Source organism: Hemitrygon akajei, chromosome 32, assembly GCF_048418815.1.
Source record: "Hemitrygon akajei chromosome 32, sHemAka1.3, whole genome shotgun sequence".
Taxonomy (NCBI): Eukaryota; Metazoa; Chordata; class Chondrichthyes; order Myliobatiformes; family Dasyatidae; genus Hemitrygon; species Hemitrygon akajei.
In genome coordinates, this window is record NC_133155.1 from 28614961 (window position 1) to 28634947 (window position 19987).

General features: G+C 40.7%; 1 protein-coding gene across 2 annotated transcripts in view; it reads right to left on the reverse strand.

The window, feature by feature from the left end:
* Positions 1-19987, reverse strand: part of LOC140719729 (ephrin type-A receptor 7-like) — a 671000-nt gene that overhangs the window by 25298 nt on the left and 625715 nt on the right. The window contains exon 13 of one of the 2 annotated variants that reach the window (XM_073034552.1): positions 4197-4400. In XM_073034552.1, coding sequence (XP_072890653.1) covers positions 4197-4400 — 204 coding nt within the window. Of the gene's footprint in view, positions 1-4172; positions 4401-19987 lie in introns of both variants that reach the window. The other variant, XM_073034551.1, reaches the window with a different exon arrangement.

Here is a 19987-nt window from a genome sequence, read left to right on the forward strand (position 1 = left end):
GGTTGGCACTCTTTATCAGGACTAAATGACAATATGTTGACATCATAATTTGTTTTTGGGTTGAGGCACCTTCTACACTAGAGCTCTCTAAGTTCTTCTGTACTTGTTTAGCCTCCACTCTGAAAATATGACCCTCTAGCTTTCCCCTATTCCCCATTACCCCACTCTGACCTTTCACCTCTTCTCACCTGCCTATCACTTCCCCCTGGGTCCTCTCCCCCTTCCCTTTCTCCTATGGTCCACTCTTCTCTCCTGTAACATACCTTTTTCTCCAGCCATTGACTTTTCCCACACGTCTGGCTTCGCCTATCACCTTCTAACTCTCCTCATTCCTCTTTGCCCAACTTTTTATTCTGGTGTCTTCCCCCTTCCTCCTCAGTCCTGAAGAAGGGTCATCTGTTTATTAATTTCCATAGATGCTGCCTGACTGACCTGCTGAGTTCCTCCAGCATTTTGTGCATGTTACTTTGAATTTCCAGAATCTGCAGAATTTCTTGTGTTTATAGTGTCTTCAAGTGACCTTTTCTTTTTCCACTAGTATATTGCAAATAGCAACAACCAAACTGATTCAAATATGATGGCAGAATATCATATTAGTGGTAAGACTCTTGGCAGTGTGGAGGATCAGAGGGATCTTGGGGTTCGAGTCCATAGGACACTCAAAGCAGCTGTGCAGGTTGACTCTGTGGTTAAGAAGACATATGGTGTATTGGCCTTCATTAATTGTGGAATTAAATTTAGGAGCCGAGAGGTAATGTTGCAGCTATATAGGACCCCTTGTCAGACCCCACTTGGAGTACTGTGCTCAGTCTCTGGTCGCCTCACTACAGGAAGGAAGTAGAAGCCATAGAAAGAGTGCAGAGGAGATTTACAAGGATGTTGCCTGGAGTGGGGAGCATGCCTTATGAAACTAGGTTGAGTGAACTCGTCCTTTTCTCCTTGGAGCAACGGAGGATGAGAGGTGACCTGATAGAGGTGTATAAGATGATGACAGGCATTGATCGTGTGGATAGTCAGAGGCTTTTTCCCAGGGCTGAAATGGTTGCCACAAGAGGACACAGTTTTAATGTGCTTGGGAGTAGGTACAGAGGTGATGTCAGGGTTAAGTTTTTTACTCAGAGAGTGGTGAGTGTGTGGGATGAGCTGCCGGCAACAGTGGTGGAGGTGGATACGATAGGGTCTTTTAAGAGACTTTTGGATAGGTACATGGAGCTTAGTGAAATAGAGGGCTATGGGGAAGTCTAGTAATTTCTAAGGTAGGGACATGTTGGGCACAACTTTGTGGGCCAAAGGGCCTGTATTGTGCTGTAGGTTTTCTATGTTTCTAAACTGAAGTCCAAAGCATCATGCTAACTTCAGCCAAAACATTTAACGTCTATGAATAGAACAAAGCGAGATGGAGTGAAAAACAAGATGCAAGGACTATTTAAATGCGGTGAACCAAATGAATTTAATGTAAGAGAGATCTTGGTGTGCTGAGTTACAGTTAGAAACTAAACCTGCAGGTATACAAAGTAGATAGGCTAGTCATACACTGGTATCCATTGCAAACGTGTTGAAGCAAAAACAAATGTCCTGTAATAATTGTATGTGACTTTTCTGAGATCACGTCTGTGTGAGGTTTGGATCTCCACACCCATAAAAGGATAGAGCAGCCTTGGAGTCATTGCCCTGTCCATTCATTGGATTGTGTCCTGGGATGAGTGATTTGTTCTGCGAGGAGAGGTCGAGGAAGATTAGCCTCTGCTCGGTTGAGTTACATGACATTAAGATATGCAAGATTTTGACAGGGACTAACCAAAGAGATATCGAGCATCCGTTGCCTGTTGCTGGAGATAAGAACAAGGAGACACTGGTTTAAGTGAAAAATTTGACTCATTTTGGATTCATGTTGGAGACATTTCTTTACTCAAAGGCATGTAAATCTTTGATATGTTCTGCCTCAGATGATCGTAGATGCTCCATCTCTTTGATTATATTCAAGGCCAAACTTGCAAATGTTTTCAATCTTTAAGGAACCGTGGGATTTACAAACAGCAAAATAACATCAGCACTGCTTCGAGATGTGTGACGCAAATCCTGAATCTGTTTCCCATGTCAGAAGCTCGTTTATTTTCACTGTTGTAGATGATGTGAAACTTGTTGTTTTGGTGCATCAGTACGGTGCACAGATATAAAATTACTAAAAATTAGAAAATAGTCAAAAAAATTGTTCTCATATACACCTTCTACTTTCTACCACTTCGGTTGGAATAGAGATTAAATTTCAACAATGTTGTACAACCTCTTTGGTGCAGTTAGAGGGTGTTTGTGTGGTCCAGTTAAGACTGCTTCACTTGTGAGCTTGCTGCTGCAAAACACAGGACACTATTAGTCTCAGGATGCCCAATGAAAAGGCAATGTTCACTTTTTGTCCAGCCTGCAAAGCAGCTGGAGCAAAATTCAAGTCCAGGGCTTGGGCTGAAATGTGGGGAGTCACTGAGCTGGAGAAAATACTGCATGGATACAGGCTCTTCGGCCCAACTCATCAATGCTGACCCAGAAGCCCTTTCTAAGGTAGTCCCACTTGCTCATGTTTGGCTCATATCCCTGTTGCTCTCTATCCATATACTTATACAAACATCTTTTAAATGTTGTTATTATATCTGCCTCCACCACATCATCTAGCAGCTTGTTCCATATGTATACCTCCTTCTGTGTGAAGAAGTTGCACCTCAGGTCTTTTTTAAATGCCTCCCCTCTCACCATTAACTTATGCACTCTATTTTTTATTCTCTTTCCCTGGGGGGGGGGAACATTTGGGGAAACATTTATAATGGTCCTGAGGGGCAATTCCTTCACCCTATTTATGCCTTCATGATTTTATGCATGGTATTCCTTAGTTACCCACTTCTAAGGAAGAAAATGCTAGTCTGCCAAATCTCTCCATATAACTCAGGCCCTCACTTATCTGTCAAATGTCTGACTGAAGTGTGTGAGGAGATAGGGTGTGCGGTAGAGATTACCCAGAGTAGCTGGGAGGGTGGCCTGTTGGGTTTGGTAGTGAACAGAGGCCAGGATATAGTGGTGAAGATAATGGTGGTGGTCAGCACGTGAGGAGGGGTGAGGACAAATTCCAGGAAGAGCAGTTAAGTTATATATGTTGATAGGGATCTCCTTGGGACACTTTGCAACCTAGTCCTCAAAGCCCCGGCTTTAAACATGGTTGGTTTCAGAATGAAAAACAATGGTTTATTCTTGAAGCAACAAGACATGTTTTTCCTGACAGCATTGCTTAGGAAGAGGATAATAAAGTCAATGAAATCCACTGTTATCATCCCATGCTTTGCTGATACAAAAAGGATGCTGTAAAAGTTCTCTGAAAGCACAAGTGCTTGGTTGAATTTCTAGAACGGCCAGTTCAGGCTTATAATGGATGTAATAGCTTTCCATTCTGAAAATTAATGCTTTCCAATGACCTAGTGTTGAATAAATCAGCACCATACGGTATATATTATTTTCTAGTCAATATAGTTAATATGAACTGACTATTATAGTGAATTCAGAGTCATTGACTGAAGCAACAGATCAGAAGTACATGTAACAAGCATTCATAAATACTGATGTTTCAACTTGTTCCATTTATTCTCATAAAGTAGATGTCATTATTTTTACAAGCCAATGCCATTTATTTATTAAGTGAAAAGAAACAGAATTTCCTTGAATACGGCACATTACTCACTAGGAATGGGAAGAATAAGGAACGTGGAAGAGAGGAGAAAATAAGTAAAGAGTGAGCTAGATTGGAGGAGATAGTGTGTTGAGGAAGAAAGAGATAAAGCGACAGAGAGGAAAGAGATGAAGAAGGAAAAATGAAGAGGTATAGGCTCTAGGAAGCAGATACATGGAAGGCAAGATGAGGGATAGTGAGATGAGGGACCACAAAATGTGCTGGTGGTAGATGACTGCCTAACTTTGATATACTTTGCTTAATAGCAACATTTATAGAGGCAGAATGTGTGAATATGGAATAGGAACTGTCAACAAGATAACAGACATGAACTTCCTACTTTTAAATAAATACCATGGAATATTCATACACTTATGAAGTTAATCCTGATTGTATTTCAATGCCAACCAATTAAAGTACTTGTTAGAATGTGCCCACTGCACTACTAAATGTGCAAGCCTACCGCTTGGTTTATGGTTCCACTCACCATGGTGGTGAACACAGAGTCCACTTTCTCTTCGTGTGCTGGTCTGAAGCCGGACACTTTACACACCAGGTTGCTGTTGACCAGGATTTTGTGCGCTGCCAACATTTTGTGAATGTAGCCCATCTCGGAGAGGTACTTCATGCCAGAAGCTATTCCACACAGCATCCCGATCAGCTGAATAACTGTGAACTGGCCTTCGTGTTTCTGAGGGAATAATCCATCATTTCTCAATATCACAAACATTATACAAGAACATCAGTTAGAGTAGACAGAACATGGTAGACACAGCTTTCTTTCAGCTATTATATTCTACATGTCTTCTAATTGGCCAGAAATAGTACCTAAGGATTGAGTTGTTGTTGTGGTGGAACATGTGGTGGAAAATAACAAATGTAGTTTGACATTACTTTTTCACAACTAATTTCGGAATAAAACAAGCAGCAAAACTTCTTGAGCAACAACCAAAAATTTAAGGAGCAGCTGCCTCAGAAATTCAGGTGGGATGCACTCAACAGATTAGATGGGACATACGAAGCAGAATCTTTCGTCCCTGTGTCACATTAAGTTTGGAACATCAAAAGCACTTCCAAATGTTAACCTTCACAGGCTGAAGTAGAGATCTTGATTGTAAATATACTGGTACAGATTTAAGCAAGACGGATCCTCAGGTCTATGAATTCTACCTTATTCAGGAGATGGTCATGTGCACCACATTGTCATTGTCTTGCCTAAGGATCGCGTACATCTGGAAGGGAATAATTGCAGATCTCGTCGGCTATCTCTACCTTTTGACCATGGAGAGGGAAGCTTTGGCAATGTTTTGAACCAAATAGAGGAATACTTTGTAAAGCTGCAGGTGTGCGCATTCCAGGATAATACTACCTTCTAAAATGCGGATAGCCATATTTATAGAAAGTGGAGAATAAAATATATTTCAAATCTTTTACAACACTTCGAAGTATTTCCCATGAACTGTTTCCATATGTAACTGCTACATTGTCTTTAAACAGAGCAAAGTTTCCCAAGAGGCTGACCTTCAACACAGGCACTACACTTATTTAAAATATTTCCTTCATTGTCACTGGATTAAATTGCTAGATGCCCCCCACACACAGACAGCAGAAAGTGAGTGCACTGCACGCCCCTGTGGTTCCGGAAGAAGCCCACCCCTTCCTGCAACAGCCAGTAATACAATCTCATCATCAATATCTGCAATCTAAATGTGGAAGGAAATCAATGCGTTGAATGCACGGTCAATCTAATGTTAGAGGTGTTGACTAAAAGGCAAGTGTGGGTGAGGGCAGCTGAGGGTTCTCTCATTTTTTTCTAAAATAATGCCATGGGTCCCCTTAATAACCATTTAAACACCAGAGCAAATAGACTGAGACTCTGTAGGATTCTGTAAACCAGAGTGATAGGACTGAGGATGAGGTTTCAAACAAGCAGTGCCCAGTAGGACTGCTGGCAAGCAGAGAATGCTGATAGGACAAAAATGCAGCCAACAGGATGAGTTGCAGAGTAAAAGGAGGACAAAATCAGAAAGGGTGAATACAGGACTGAATGTTTTATATTCAAATGATCGCTGTATAGGGAATAAGACAAATTAACTTGTAGCACAGATTGGCATGTTGTAGGCATCACTGAATTTGCGGCTGAAAGAAGATTATGGCTGGGAGCTTAACATCCAAGGACACACATTGTATCAAAAGGGCAGGCAGGTAGGCAGAGGGGGTGGCATGACTTTGTTGGTAAGAAAAATGAAATCAGATCATTGAAAAGAGATGCCACAAGGTCAGAAGGTGTTGACTCGTAGACAGAGCTAAGCAACTGCAAGGATAAAAGACCCTAATGGGAGATACATACAGACCCCCAAACAGTAGTAAAGATCTGGTCTACAAATTGCAATGGGAGATACAAAATGCTTGCCAAAAGGGCAACGTTATGGTCGGCATGAAAGATTTCAATTCGCAGGTAGACTAGAAAAATCAGTTTGGTGCTGGATTACTAGAAGAGGAATTTTTAGAATGCCTATGAGATGGCTTTTTTAGAGCAGCTCATGATTGAGCCCATTAGGGGATCAGCTTTTGTGGAATGGGTGTTGTGCAATGAACCGGAATTGAGTAGAGAGCTTAAGGCCAATGAACCCTGAGAGACAGGTGATCATAATATGATAGAATTTACTCCGCAATTTGAGAAGGAGAAGATAAAGTCAGATGTATCAGTATTACAATGGAGTAAAAGGGATTACAGAGGCATGAGAGAGGAGCTGTCCAAAATTGGTTGACAAAGAACACCAGCAGGGATGATGCAATGGCTGGAATTTCTGGAAGCAATTCGGAAGGTGCAGAATATATACATCCCAGACAGGAAGAAGTATTCTAAAGGCAGGATGGCACAACCATGGCTAACAAGAGAAGTCAAAACCCACCTAAAAGCCAAAGAGAAGGCAAAAATTACTGGGAAGCTGTTAGAAACCAACAGAAACCAAAAAGTCATAAAGAAAGAAACGTTGGAATATGAAGCACATAAAGAAGATGCCAAATGTTTCTTCAGATACTTAAAGTGTAAAAGAGAGGTGATGGTAGATATAGAACCACTGGAAAATGATGCTGGAGAGGTAGTACTGGGGGACAAGGAAATGGCGGATGAACTGAATAAGAATTTTCGATCAGCCTTCACTGTATTGTGTACTTGGATTTTCAGAAGGCCTTTCACAAGGTGCCTCACATGAAGTTGCTTAACAAGCTAGGAGCCCATGGTATTACAGGAAAGATACTAGCAAAGATAAAGCAGGGGCTGCTGGGCAGGCAGAAAAGGGTGTGAATAAAGGGTGGGCTGCCAGAAACTAACAGCATTCCACAGGGGTCTGTGTTAGAACAACTTCCTTTTATGTTATATTTCAATGACTTGGATGACGGAATCGATGGCTTTGCAGGTGATGTGAAGATAGGTGGAGGGGCAGGTATTTTTTAAGGAAGTAGAGATGTTACAGAGGGACTGAGACAGACTAGAAGAATGGGTAAAGAAGTGGCAGATGGAATACAGTGTCAAGAAGTGTATGGTCATGCACTTTGGTAGACGAAATACAGGGGTAGACTATTTTTGAAATGGACATAAAATTCAAAAATCTGAGTTATAAAGGGACTTAGGAGTCATCATGTAGGATTCCTGAAAGGTTAATTTGCTGGTTGAGTCAGTGATGAGGAAGACAAATGTGATGTTAACATTCATTTTGAGAGGATGTAAAAGCAAAGATGTAATGTTGAGGCTTTCTAAAGTACTGGTGAGGCCTCAACTGGAGTACTGCGAGCAGCTTTGGACCCCTTATCTAAGAAAGGGTGTACTGACATTCAAAAGGGTTCAAAGGAGGTTCATGAAATTGATTCTGGGATTGAAAGGATTGTCATATGAGGAGCATTTGATGGCTCTGGGCCTCTACTCATTGGAATTCAGAAGAGTGAGGGGTGATCTAATTGAAACCTATTGAATATAGAAAGGTCTCGATAGAGAGGATGTTTCCTATGGTGGGGGAGTCAGACCAGAGGACACAGACTCAGAATAGAGGGGCGTCCTTTTAGAATGGAGATGAGAAGGAATTTCCTTAGCCAGAGAGTGGAGAATCTGTGGAATACTTAAGGAAGAAGTTGTTAGTTTCTTGATTATCAGGGCATGAAAGGATACAAGAAGAAAGCAGAAGATTGGATATGAGAGGGAAAATGCGTCAGCCATTATGAAATGGCAGAACAGACTTGAAAGGCCAAATGGCCTAATTCTGCTTCTGTATCTTATGGCTTTGTGGTCTTATGGATTGTTAGTAAAAAAAAGTCCACGATCTGCAATTAAATCATGCACTAATTCCTGACCATAGCAATGAGAACGTTCCAAAATGTTTCAATAGAAAAAGGCAATCTGAACAAACACCCCGGTGTTGAATATAGAATGCAGTTCATGCATCTCATTGTGAGTTTTAAAAGGCCAGCTGTCTATAGTTCACTCAACACATTGAAAACATTTATTAGTCATGCCTTCGTTCTTTCTGTTTCAGTCCTAACTTTTTCAGTCTTTCATTATAACTGAAGATTTTCACTCTTGCCAATTACTCATTTGCCTCTGCACCTTTCCAGAAGCTGAAAGGTGATGCCAACAATTGCCCACAATACTCCAACTGAGGCCACGATGTTGATTCATAAAGTCACATGAAGCTTTACAGCACCAGTGATCAGGGTTCAATTCCTAACGCTGTCTGTAAGTGGTAATTACGTTCTCTCCATTACTGACTGGGTTACCTCTGAGTGTTCCAGTTTCCTCCCAAATTCCAAAAAAATATATGGATGAGTAAGTTATGGGCAGGCAATGCTGGTGCTGGAAGCGTGGTCACTCTCGCAGCTGTTCGCACGTTGTATGCTTTGATGTACGTTTGACAAATAAAGCTTATCTAATCATATAGTCTCAGTTGCCTTATATTCTATTTCACTGCTTTAAAGTGTAAGTAACTCATATGCTTATTTGATCACCTTATCAACTTTTTGGGGCACCTTTACGAACTTGAGTATATGGACCTGTTCAATTTTCAAAATTGTGCCACTTCTATAAAGTCAACTATATATAAGTAATAGGGAAAGGGAAGGTAGGTTATGGGAGTAAACTAGCACAAGATATAAAAGCAGGTAGTAAACATCTTTATAATTATATAAAGCAGAAGAGGGCAGCCAAAGAGAATGTCCCTTGGAAGGTGAAAAGAGGGGAATGTGGAAATATTGGGCACTGTAGAAATGCTGAAGACTTGAATGACCATTTTGTGTCAGCCCTCACGTTGGAGGACAAGTCTGACATGACAAAGAGAGAGGTTATGAATGCAGCTGGAGATGACAACCTCAATACAAGCATTGTCTCTAAAGTGGTAGTGATGATCAAACTAGTAGACCTAAATGTAGGCAAGCCCTTTAGTCCTGATGGGTTGTATCCCAAGGTACTGAAAGAAATGGCAGAAGTTATAACAGATGCCCCTGTAATAATTTAACAAAATTCTCTGGATTACAGTCCCCATTGATAGGAAAACAGTGATTATTATGGTACTGTTTAAAACAGGATGCGAGCAAAAGGTGGGCAACTACAGCCATTTAGCTTAATGTCTGATTAAACATGAGTAAGTCTGTAGATGGTGGAAATTCAAAGTAACATCAGAAATGCTGGAGGAATATAGCAGGGCAGGCAGCATCTACAGAAAGTAATAAGCAGTCGATGATTTTGGCTGAGACCTTTCTTCAGGTCTGTGAAGGAAGGGGGAAGATGCTGGAATGAAAAGGTGGGGTCTGGGGAAGGAGGCTGGCTAGTAGGTGAAGGCAGGTGGGTGGGAAAAGTTGAGGGCTGGAGAAGGAAGAATCTTATAGGAGAGGAGAGTGGACCATATTTGCCAACTGGAAGGAGAAATCAATATTCATGCTGTCAGGTTGGAGGCTACCCAAAAGGAATATAAGGTGTTGCTCCTCCACCCTGTGGATATCTTCATCTTGGCACAAGAGAAGGTCATGGACTGACATGTCGGAATGGGAATGGGAATTGGAATTAAAAAGGTTGACCTCTGGGAAGTTCTGCTTGAGGCAGATGAAGCAGAGGTGCTCATCGAAGTATTCTCCCAATTTATAACAGGTCTCACCGATGTAGAAGGGGCCATATCGGGAGCACTGGACACAATAGATGACCCCAGCAGATTCACAGGTGGAGTGTTACCTCACTGTTTGGGGCTCTGAATGAAGGTGTGAGAGGAGATGTATGGGCAGGTGTAGTACGTGGGCCACTTGCAGGGGTAAGTGCCTGGAGGCAGATTAGTGGGGAAGGATGAATAGACAAGGGAAATGCGGAGGGGATGGTCCCTGAAGAAAGCTGGGGGGTGGGGGGGGGGGAGGAAGGTAAAGATATGGATCTCTTTTAAAATGGCAGAAGTTGTGGAGCATAATGTGTTACAACACTTTATCCTCCTTTTTCACAACTCTGTAGTCAGGAAAAAGCTTGAAGTTATCTTTAAGGAAGAAATAATAGAGTTAGCATGGATGCACAAAGGGAGGGTCCTGTGTGACAAACTTATAGGAGTTCTTTGAGAATGTAAAGAGCACAATCGATAATGGGAAAATTTAAGTACACTTAAATTTCCAAAAGGTGTCAAAAAGTGTGCAGCATAAATGGCTTATCCATAAGATAAGGATACTGCGCATGGACTTGAGGGCACTATATTAGCATGGATGGACGATTGATTAACTAATGGAAGGCAAAGAGTTAGGATACATGGGTGTTTCTCTGATTGTCAATCAGTGGAGAATGGAGTCTCGCGGGGTCAATGCTGGATGTACAATTGTTGATGATATATATTAAAGATTTGGAAGAGGGAAATTAATGTGGCATACCTGCATAAGAATAACACTAAATTGAATGGAAAAGCAAATTGTGCAGAGGATGCGGAGAGCCTGCAGAGAGTTATAGATAGGTTAAGTGAGTAGAAAGGTCTGGCAGATGGAGTACAAAGTTGGTAATCCACACTGGAGGGAAAAGTAGATCAGATTATCATTTAGATACCAAAATCTGCTGTGCAGAGGGACTTGGGAGTGCTCATTAATGAATCACAAAAAGTTGGTTGGCAGGTGCAACAGGTTATGAAAAAGGCAAATGGAACGTTGGTCCTCATGAGAGCGATTGAGTTTAAGAGCAGGGAGGGTATCCTGCAACTGTACGGGGTACGACTGAGGCTGTAACTGGAGGGCTGCAGGCACATTTGTTTCCTTACTTGAGGAAAGATATACTGGCTTTGGAGGTGATACAGAGGAGGCTCACCACATTATTCCACAGAGACTGGGTTGCCTGGGATTACACTTGCTGGAATTCAGAAGAATGGAACATTAGTATATGTATTGAAACATATAACCTGATTAAAGGGATAGATAAGATAGCGGCAGGAAAGTGGTTTCTCTGTGGGTGAGACTAGAACTAAAGTGTGTTGCCTTAAGATTTGGTGGAATTCATTTAGGATGGAAATGAAGAGAAAGTGCTTTTCCCTGAGAGGAGAGAATCTAGAATTCTCTGTCCATGGAAGCAGTAGTTGCTCCTACATTAAAGATACTCAAGACACAATTAAATAGATATTTGCAAAGCAGGGGAATTAAGGGTTTGGAGGGGGGGGGGGTGGGAAGGATATAAATGGAACTTAAGTCCAGAGCCATATCAGCCATGATCTTATTGAATGGAGGAGCAGGGTCAGCAAGTAAAATGGTTTACCCTTGCTCCTATCTCTTGAGTTTCTATGACTGATGTTCTGTGGTAATCCCACCACACCTCAGCCTTCTCCACACTGAACTCCACCTGAGGTGCCTCTGGCCATTCGATGATTTCCATTTTGTTGATTGTGACCCACTTCAAACTTCGGAACACACCACCCACTCACCAGAGGAAATAGTTTCTCTGTAGCTCCCTTATCTCAGACTTTCTACCTTCCCCCAGTCTGCCCATCAAGGAATACAAGCTAACTTTATATTACCTGTAATCATAATTTATTTTGTAAAGCCCTGGTATTATTCTGGTTAATCTGTGGTGCAGGAATACACCTCTTCCAAGGCCAGTACTTCCTCCCTGAATGCGATGCCCCTCATGCATTACTACAGATGGGATCATACCAAGGTTTCACACAGCTGATGCACCATGTTAACTCTGCTTCCCAGCCACCATCCAGCATTCTTATTGAGACATTCCATTAGCCTTGATGGATAGGTGACAGAAAACCTTGTGTCCATTCAGCACAGAAAAGAATTGAAGGTGTACAAAGGCAGACTGAAGAAAAAAATGCGAATCAAATTGAAGTAATTAATGAATTAGAAGGAAAACCTCATCTTTCATGTATTAACAGTCTGCTGGCATGCTTCAAGCTAACTGAATCCTGCCTAAAATATTTGGGCCTGAGCGAAACATGGAGCTGAACATCAGTGAGAAAGAATGAAGTTGCCAACTGGTGTCAACACTTGATCTAAGTTTCTTTGTCAAAATTATCTTTCAGCCTAATGAGGGGAAGCAATCTCCATTAGAGAGTGCAAAAGAGGATGAGGCTCTTCTGCAAACAAGTAGATGTTAAACCGAGCCCGGCCTGCCTGCACAGGTGGTATTATTGAGAAGTAATGAGTACTCCCAGAAGGGCAGACAACATCACTCCCTGCATTCCAAGGGAAACAGATTACCCAGTCATTTGCTCGAATGTTGTTTGAGACATCTTGCTGAGCACACTTTGTTCAAGAGTTAACCATTGATTGCAAAGCACGTTGGATTTCTGGGACTCTACAGCTGCCGTACAAAAGCAAGCATTTCACTTGCTTTCCTTTATATTTTAATGATATTTAACATCCTTTTAAAGACTCTTGCTTCCGTTCCACTCATTTAATTGGCAAAGCTAAAACTAGTGAAAAGAAGGAAGTCTGTTCTTTCATTAGTGTGTCTCGCTATATTCTAGTATCATGTTCAATTATGAATACTTGGCATTGTCTACCATTAATCTGCTATCCCACACAGCAGACATGATAATACTTGGAAGTATCAGTATTCCTGCACAATACAAACATGACAGAGTTTAAAAACAGTGGCTGCTTTTGTGGCAAAGTGTTTATCTAATGATCAGCTCAGCTGTAGACTTCAAGGAAATCTTATAGTTTGAATTATATATTTCTATATTCTTAAGACACAGGAGGCAGCAATTGAGCCCACTCAGTCTATACTAGCTCTCAGAACAATCCCATCAGACTTACTCTCTGACTTATTTTTCAGTAACATAATATTTTTCTTCCATGCAAATCAGTAAAAGGTTTAGAGGGGAACCGAAGAATAGCTTTTTCACCTAGAGGGTGGTTGGAATCTGGAACCCATTGCTTGACAATAGATTGCAGACACTCTCACAATGTTTAAGAAGTATCTGGGTGAGTACTTGAATTGCCAAGGTACAGAAAGTTATGAAACAAGGAACTTATTCCACTCCAATTTCGCTACCATCGCAACATCTCAACAGCAGGTGCCATTTCATTGGCTGTTCACTCAACCCTGGAGCAGCTGGACAGTGAAGATGCATACATCAGGATGTTCTTCATTGACTACAGCTTAGCCATCAATAACGTCATTCCTCAAGACTAATTGATAAGCTTCATAACCTGGGCCTCAATAACCTCTTGCACAATTAGATCCTCGATTTCCCAGTCAGTTCGGTTTGGCAACAACATCTCCTCCAAAATCTCTGTCAGCACAGATGCACCACAGGGCTTTGTGCTTAGCACCCAGCTTTATTCACTCTGTACTTATGACGGTGAGGCTAAGGACAATACCAATGCCATATTCAAGTTTGCTGATGACATCACTGTTGTTGGCTAAGTCAAAGATGGTGATGAATCAGTGTACAGAATGAAGACTGAAAACCTGGCTGAGTGGTGCCACAACAACAACCCCTCAAAAAGGAACTAGTGCTTCGATTGTAAACAAGGTGGGAGAGTGAAAACCTGATTGGAAAAGGATTAACCAATCAGGAGGGACAGACCACTGTGGTATATATGCCACCAGATTAGGCATGCCTAGGCATGATCCTTGACGAATATGATAGAGTTTGTCGTCGAAATGTTAGTTATAATCGATACCTGATACAGTCTGGAAGCCCAAGCAGTGTTTATTCAACAACCTCTCATTCAACGTCTGCAAGACCAGGGAGATGATCATTGATTTCAGGAGGAGAAAAATAGAGGTCGATGAGCCAGTTCTTATCAGGAGATCAGAGTTGGAGAGGATCAGCAAATTAAAATTCCTCAGTGTTATCATTCCAGAGAATCTGTCCTGGGTCCAATACGTCAGAGCCATTATAAAGGAAGCACAACAGTGCCTTTACTTTCTTAGAAGTTTGCGATGATTTGGCATGTCATCTAAAACTTTGGCAAACGTGCATAGATGTGTGGTGGAGAGCTGTCGACTGGTTGCATCACAGACTGGTATGGAAACACCAATGCCCCTGTACTGAAAAGGCGATGTAAAGTAGTCCATACGGCCCAGTCCATCATGGGTAAAGCTCTCTGCACCACTGAGTGCATTTTCACAGAGTGCTGTTGCAGAAAAGCAGCATTCATCATCAAGGGCCCCTATCATCCGGGCCATGGTCTCTTCTTGCTGCTGCCATTAAGAAGAAGGTACAGGAGCATCAAGACCCACATCACCAGTTTCAGGAACGGTTATTATTCCTCAACTATCAGACTCTTGAACCAGTGGGGATAACCACTCAACTTCACTCACCCCATCACTGAACTGTTCTCATAACCTACGAAGACTCTTCATCTCTCTGTTCTCTATATTTATTGCTTATTTATTGATTGTTATTATTTTGATTTATTTTTTCTTCTCAGCTCAAGCTGGTAAAGCCTAAGGTACAGGCATAGCCAAGCACACTCATTTCTCAATTGTTAGTGTTCTAATGGTGTTAACTATTGTGATTTCTGAAGATTTACTTAGAATTCGCTGTGTAGCCCTAATTGTTTAATGCTATTGTGTAGTGCCTTTGGGATGATACCAATTGTAGATATTATATCAGGACAAGGTATGCCTTGTTCATGTTCCAAGGTCCTTCAATTTCCTCTTTTAATTCAGCACATTTCTGGTGGGTTTCACTTATTGATTTCCATAAGTTATGTGTGTTTGGAGTGGCTATATCTATTAAATAAGTTGTTCTTGCTTGTTTATCCTGTACTATTAAATCCAGACAGTTATTATGGATTGACCTATCTATAATAACGGATTGGTGATAATATAATGTGTGGTATTCTGACTTTAAAACTGGATCAGGCTTGTATTTATAGTAAGGTGGGATTACTTTTATGATTTTATATTTTAAAGCAAGATTTTGCTGAATAATATTTGCCACTTGATTTTGTATGTAAGTAATTAGATTGTGTTAAACTGCTACAGGATGCAATAATGTGTTGGATTTTTTCTGGGTTTTCTTATCTATATTTGGCAATGGACAAATCTTATTTGGCATTATTTACATTCATCATCTTGAATTTGTTGGTCTTTATTATGTACTTTCGATCACTCTTTATGTTAACCACCTCTTCCTGTATTGCCACAAGGAACCCTTCTGTTTCTGGGAAGAGGTCTTCAACTTTGGGCTAGGTGTTTGATGCTTCCTTGTTGACAAATACACTGCTCAGTTTGTGGGAATGTCTTCCATGAGGGTCATGTTCTTCCATCGGTTAACTTCTTCAATAGTGATAAAGGCTTCATTTTTCTGGGTTGTGCTCTCGGTTAAATTTAGTGGTGTATTCTTCTTATCAGAATTATATATGCTTGTATGGAGTGTTGATTCCTGTTTTTCTGTTTTTATCAATGAATGTATATCCTTAGAAGTTTTATCTGACTGTTGTGTAGATGCTGAATGTCTTACTCTTCTTCCCCCTTTTGTCCAAGGTAGTGTTAATCTAAGGGCATTCGAACGTATGTATAATGTTTTCTGAAATGTGTCATTTTAGTTCTTAGCTTTCTTTGTAAATTTTCCAGATTGGTTTTGAATCAAGATATTATACCAAAAGAATACTTTAATATAGGTATAGCAAAAGTGTTCATTGCCTTTGTTATATTTTTACAGTTGAGCTCTGTTTGGCAGATTTTCTTAAACCTGGAAGTAAACTCTGTCCAAAGTTTTTCATTTATCACACTATGATTAATTTCTGTCCTTGTTGATATCACAGATACATAAAACTTTCATATTCATCCATCCACTGTATTGTATCCTGCCGCTCTGTTTGTATTCTATTAGCTCTATTGCACCTTTCTTTATGTTTAATGTTCTGCATTTATTCAGTTCAAAGTTTATGTTTATATCTTTCAAAAATAGTTCAACTATTTAAATTAATTGCTTTAGCTTAGCTGATGAAGGAGCATATAACTCATTTCATTGTTTCTGATTTGATGCCCAATTTTTATCGGATTCAATAAATTAGAGAACAGGTTTAAAGCTGGACAGATCCATAGTGGGCTTAGAGAGTTGCCTTGGAAAATGCCTTGGTTTATTTTGATAATGGTGGCTGATCTTTTTAGGTTGTTGATAGATTAGGTGATCATAGTACACCAATGTTTCATCAGATGTTGAAAGAATTTCACAAGTATTGGGTGTAGTTTGTACATATTAAGAACTTCTGTTCACCATGAGTGTGGGACAGAGTTACATGCCTTTTGGTAGTCAATATAGCAACATGAAAGATGTCTGCCTTTCCACTGGGCTTGATTTAGAATTCCAGAGTTTATTATCAGTTGCTCTTTACTTCCTTTTGTACCTTAATGGCACCTTTTCTGCTCTTCTGTAAGTATATTGTGGTCATCTAAATGAGTGGTGATTAGTTTCGAGATACATGATGTTACAATTTTATATATAGTTGGTAAACAAGTAATAGGATGATATTTTGATGGATCTTTTGTGATTTTTCCTTCGGGTAAAAGGTATGTTTTGCCTTCTGTCAAAAGTTCGGGCAACTTTTCAGGATTTTTAAGAATTTGTTGATATGCATTAATAGGTATGGATGAACGCAGTAAATTTTTATACCAATAATTGTAAATATTATCACTGCTGGTACCTTTCCAGTTGTGGGTATTTTTTATAACCTCTTTTAGCATATCCATTCTAACTTCAGGTATTTGTATTTTGTCAATTATTTGTGTGCACTCTTTTTATCCCTAATCCAGTATGCTTCTTGATTGTGCATCACCCTGTTTGACCAGATATTAGGCTAAAAGTTAATTATCTCTGTGTTTGTTCATAATTTGACATTTTGATGCACTGAGCTTTTATTTTAATGAATCTATAAACACTATAGTGCTTTTGTTCGGTTGATCATATCTTGTACAGGCCTTATATTTCCTCAGAATCTCCTTAGTTTTTCACTTAAATTTCTTGCTTGGGTTCTCCGTTTTAAACTCCATTAGGCAGGCTGTTTCTGATCTAAATGTTTCAATTTTGTTTTTTAAACTTTTCTTCCATTTCAGTGTTTTCACTTCATTACTCAGTTTTGAGTTTCTTTTAATGAGTGCCTCTATTTTGGAGCCATTGCACTGAACTGCCTTTAGTGTGTCGTTGTGTGTGGTTCTTCAAATGTTTCAAGTTTTCCTAAATATTGTGGTAATATAATATTGTTGAGAGTATTAACTTACTTTGCAAATTTTGATTACGTGTTTTGTGTTGGTAAGTAGGGTCTTTTTGTTGGGTCAATGCCCATACGAGGGGTGATTGATACGTTTGTGGCCTAAGGTAGAAGGAGTCAATTTTAGAAAGCCTAGCACATTTATTTTTCAACATAGTCCTCTCCTACATTTACACACTTAGTCCAACGGTCGTGGAGCATACGGATCCCTTCTTTGTAGAAGCTGGCGTCTTGGACCTCCAGAAGTAGTTTGCAGCAGGGGTGATTGATAAGTTCATGTCCCAAGGTAGAAGTGGATGAGTTATCCAGCTCTCGTTACATGCACATGCAGTTCAACTCCTTGAGCGATTATGCAGAAAGTTTGAAGTTAATAACTCATCTCCTTCTACCTCAGGCCACAAACTTATCAATCACCCCTCGTATATTCTGTTAAATATTGGGATATTTTGTCTGTAAACTCAGTTTTATCATCAGTATTCTGCAGAGGCCCTGGATCTGTGTTATTGCTGTTAACATCTGATTGTGAAGCAGTTGAAATAATTGTATTTTCATCAGTGCTTGTGGGGGGGGGGGGGGTGTTGCATCTTCATTATTTTCTTGCATAGTGTTGTCATGGTCTTTAGGTTGGTTTCTTTCTAGCTCTTGTGCAACTTCATGTTTTATTCAGTTTAATATGCCTATAGGGATTAAGTTATTTTTTACTATCACTCTTCGTTCATCTTCTCCACTGTTCGGAAGGATATTGTGTTATAAACTGTTGATGAAGTTTGTCTCTGCATCCTGTCACATCAGTCTCAGGCTCCATTGCCTGGTAGTATACAAACATTATGAATGTGTTTACTTCTAATTTCGTGCATGTCGTTCTTCTCTTAACTGATGAGTGGTGTCAGTTGTAAGTGGACTGCTCCCCTGGGAAACACATGCAGCAGTCTCTCTTATCTGTCTATTTGCAGTTTCACTCTTTGCTGCTTTTCTTTTGCAGATCGGTTATTGTCTATCCTGTTGGCTGCGGTCTTTCATTGATCCTATTGTGGATTTTTGTACTTACTGTGATTGCTCACAAGGAAATGACTCTCAGGGTTGAAAATGGTGTCATATACTGCATGTACTTTGATAATAAATTTGCTTTGAATATTGAAGTCCTGGCAATGCGATTATTACAGATTAATTCTTGATTTCTGTGTTGCATGATTCTAACTTCTCCCTGATTCTCCTACCTTCCACCTACACTAATTGGTAATTCATAGTGGCCAATTAATCTATCAACAACATTGTTGTGATTTAAGGGGAAACTGGAGCCTCAGGGGGAATCCCACTGGGTAACAGGAAGAACTTGTAAACACCGCACAGACAGCAGTGGGGATTGGAGTTTGCTGGAGCTGTTTCATCCCTATTCACCGATTTAGCTTTCCGCAGTCACTTACTTCTTAATCAAAATTTCCTTTGTTCATAATACAAGAATAAAATGTGCAATGCCTTCTCAGTGGTACGTTGACAGATAATGTATTGTGTAGTGTTTTATTACATTGCTTAAAACCAATGTTGCTGCACATGTGACTCTCTGGGGTAGTACACCAACACAATAATTGAGGGACTTTAACACTCAACCTGCCCTCTCTGTCCAGTAGCAGAACAACCCTATACTGTGGTCCTTCTCCACCTAGACCTTGCAGTGTCTTCTGCACCAAGCTTCAGTGGGTCCCTCAGCACGTACTCCCTCAGCCGGGATTGTGCCAGTCAGCAGCATTTCCTTACAGACATCCGAATATGCTGACAGGTCAACGTGTTTTGGGCAGTTCAGAGTGTCTTTGACTGAGTCAATAATCTTCTAGAAGAACATCCATGCATCAGGGAGGAATAGAACTGAGGGCGTGCTTCATGTTGCTGACTATCTTCATCCTCCATTGCAGAAAAACTTGATTTATATGTATCTTGTGTCTTGGTGATTTAAATGCCTGTCCAGGTCCTTAAGTATTATGAGAGTAGCTTTCTTTATCTACCCCTCAGGTAGTTGCATTCCAGATCCAACTACCAGCTAGATGAATAAACTTTCTTTTTAAACACATCCGGTGCTCCTGGTGTTGTCTCCTGCATATCGATAAGATCCAAAGTTGATTGGGAGGCAGCTTCACCAAGCAGCCGCGCTCCATCCGCCAAAAAAAGCAGTATCTTCTGGTGGCCACCTATTTCAATTCTGCTTCCCATTTCAATTCCGACATGTCAGTCCGTGGCCTCCAATTCTACCGCCCTGAGGCTATACTCAGGTTGGAGGAGCAACACCTTATATTCCATCTGGGCAACCTCCAACCCAATGGCATGGATATTGATTTCTTGAACTTGCAGTGATTCCCCCAACCCTCCTTCATCATTCCTGATTCCCATTTCCCTCTCTCAACTTCTCTCCTGACCTGCCCATCACTTCCCTCTGGCGCTCCTGCCCCGTCCTTTCTCCCATGGCCTTCTCCAGCCCTTTATGTCCTCCACTAATTGACATCCCAGCTCCCTACTTCATCACTCTCCCTCTTCCGGTTTCACCTATCACCTACTACCTAGTACTTCTTCCTCCCTTCCCCCCAATTTCTTACTCCTCATCTCTTTTTT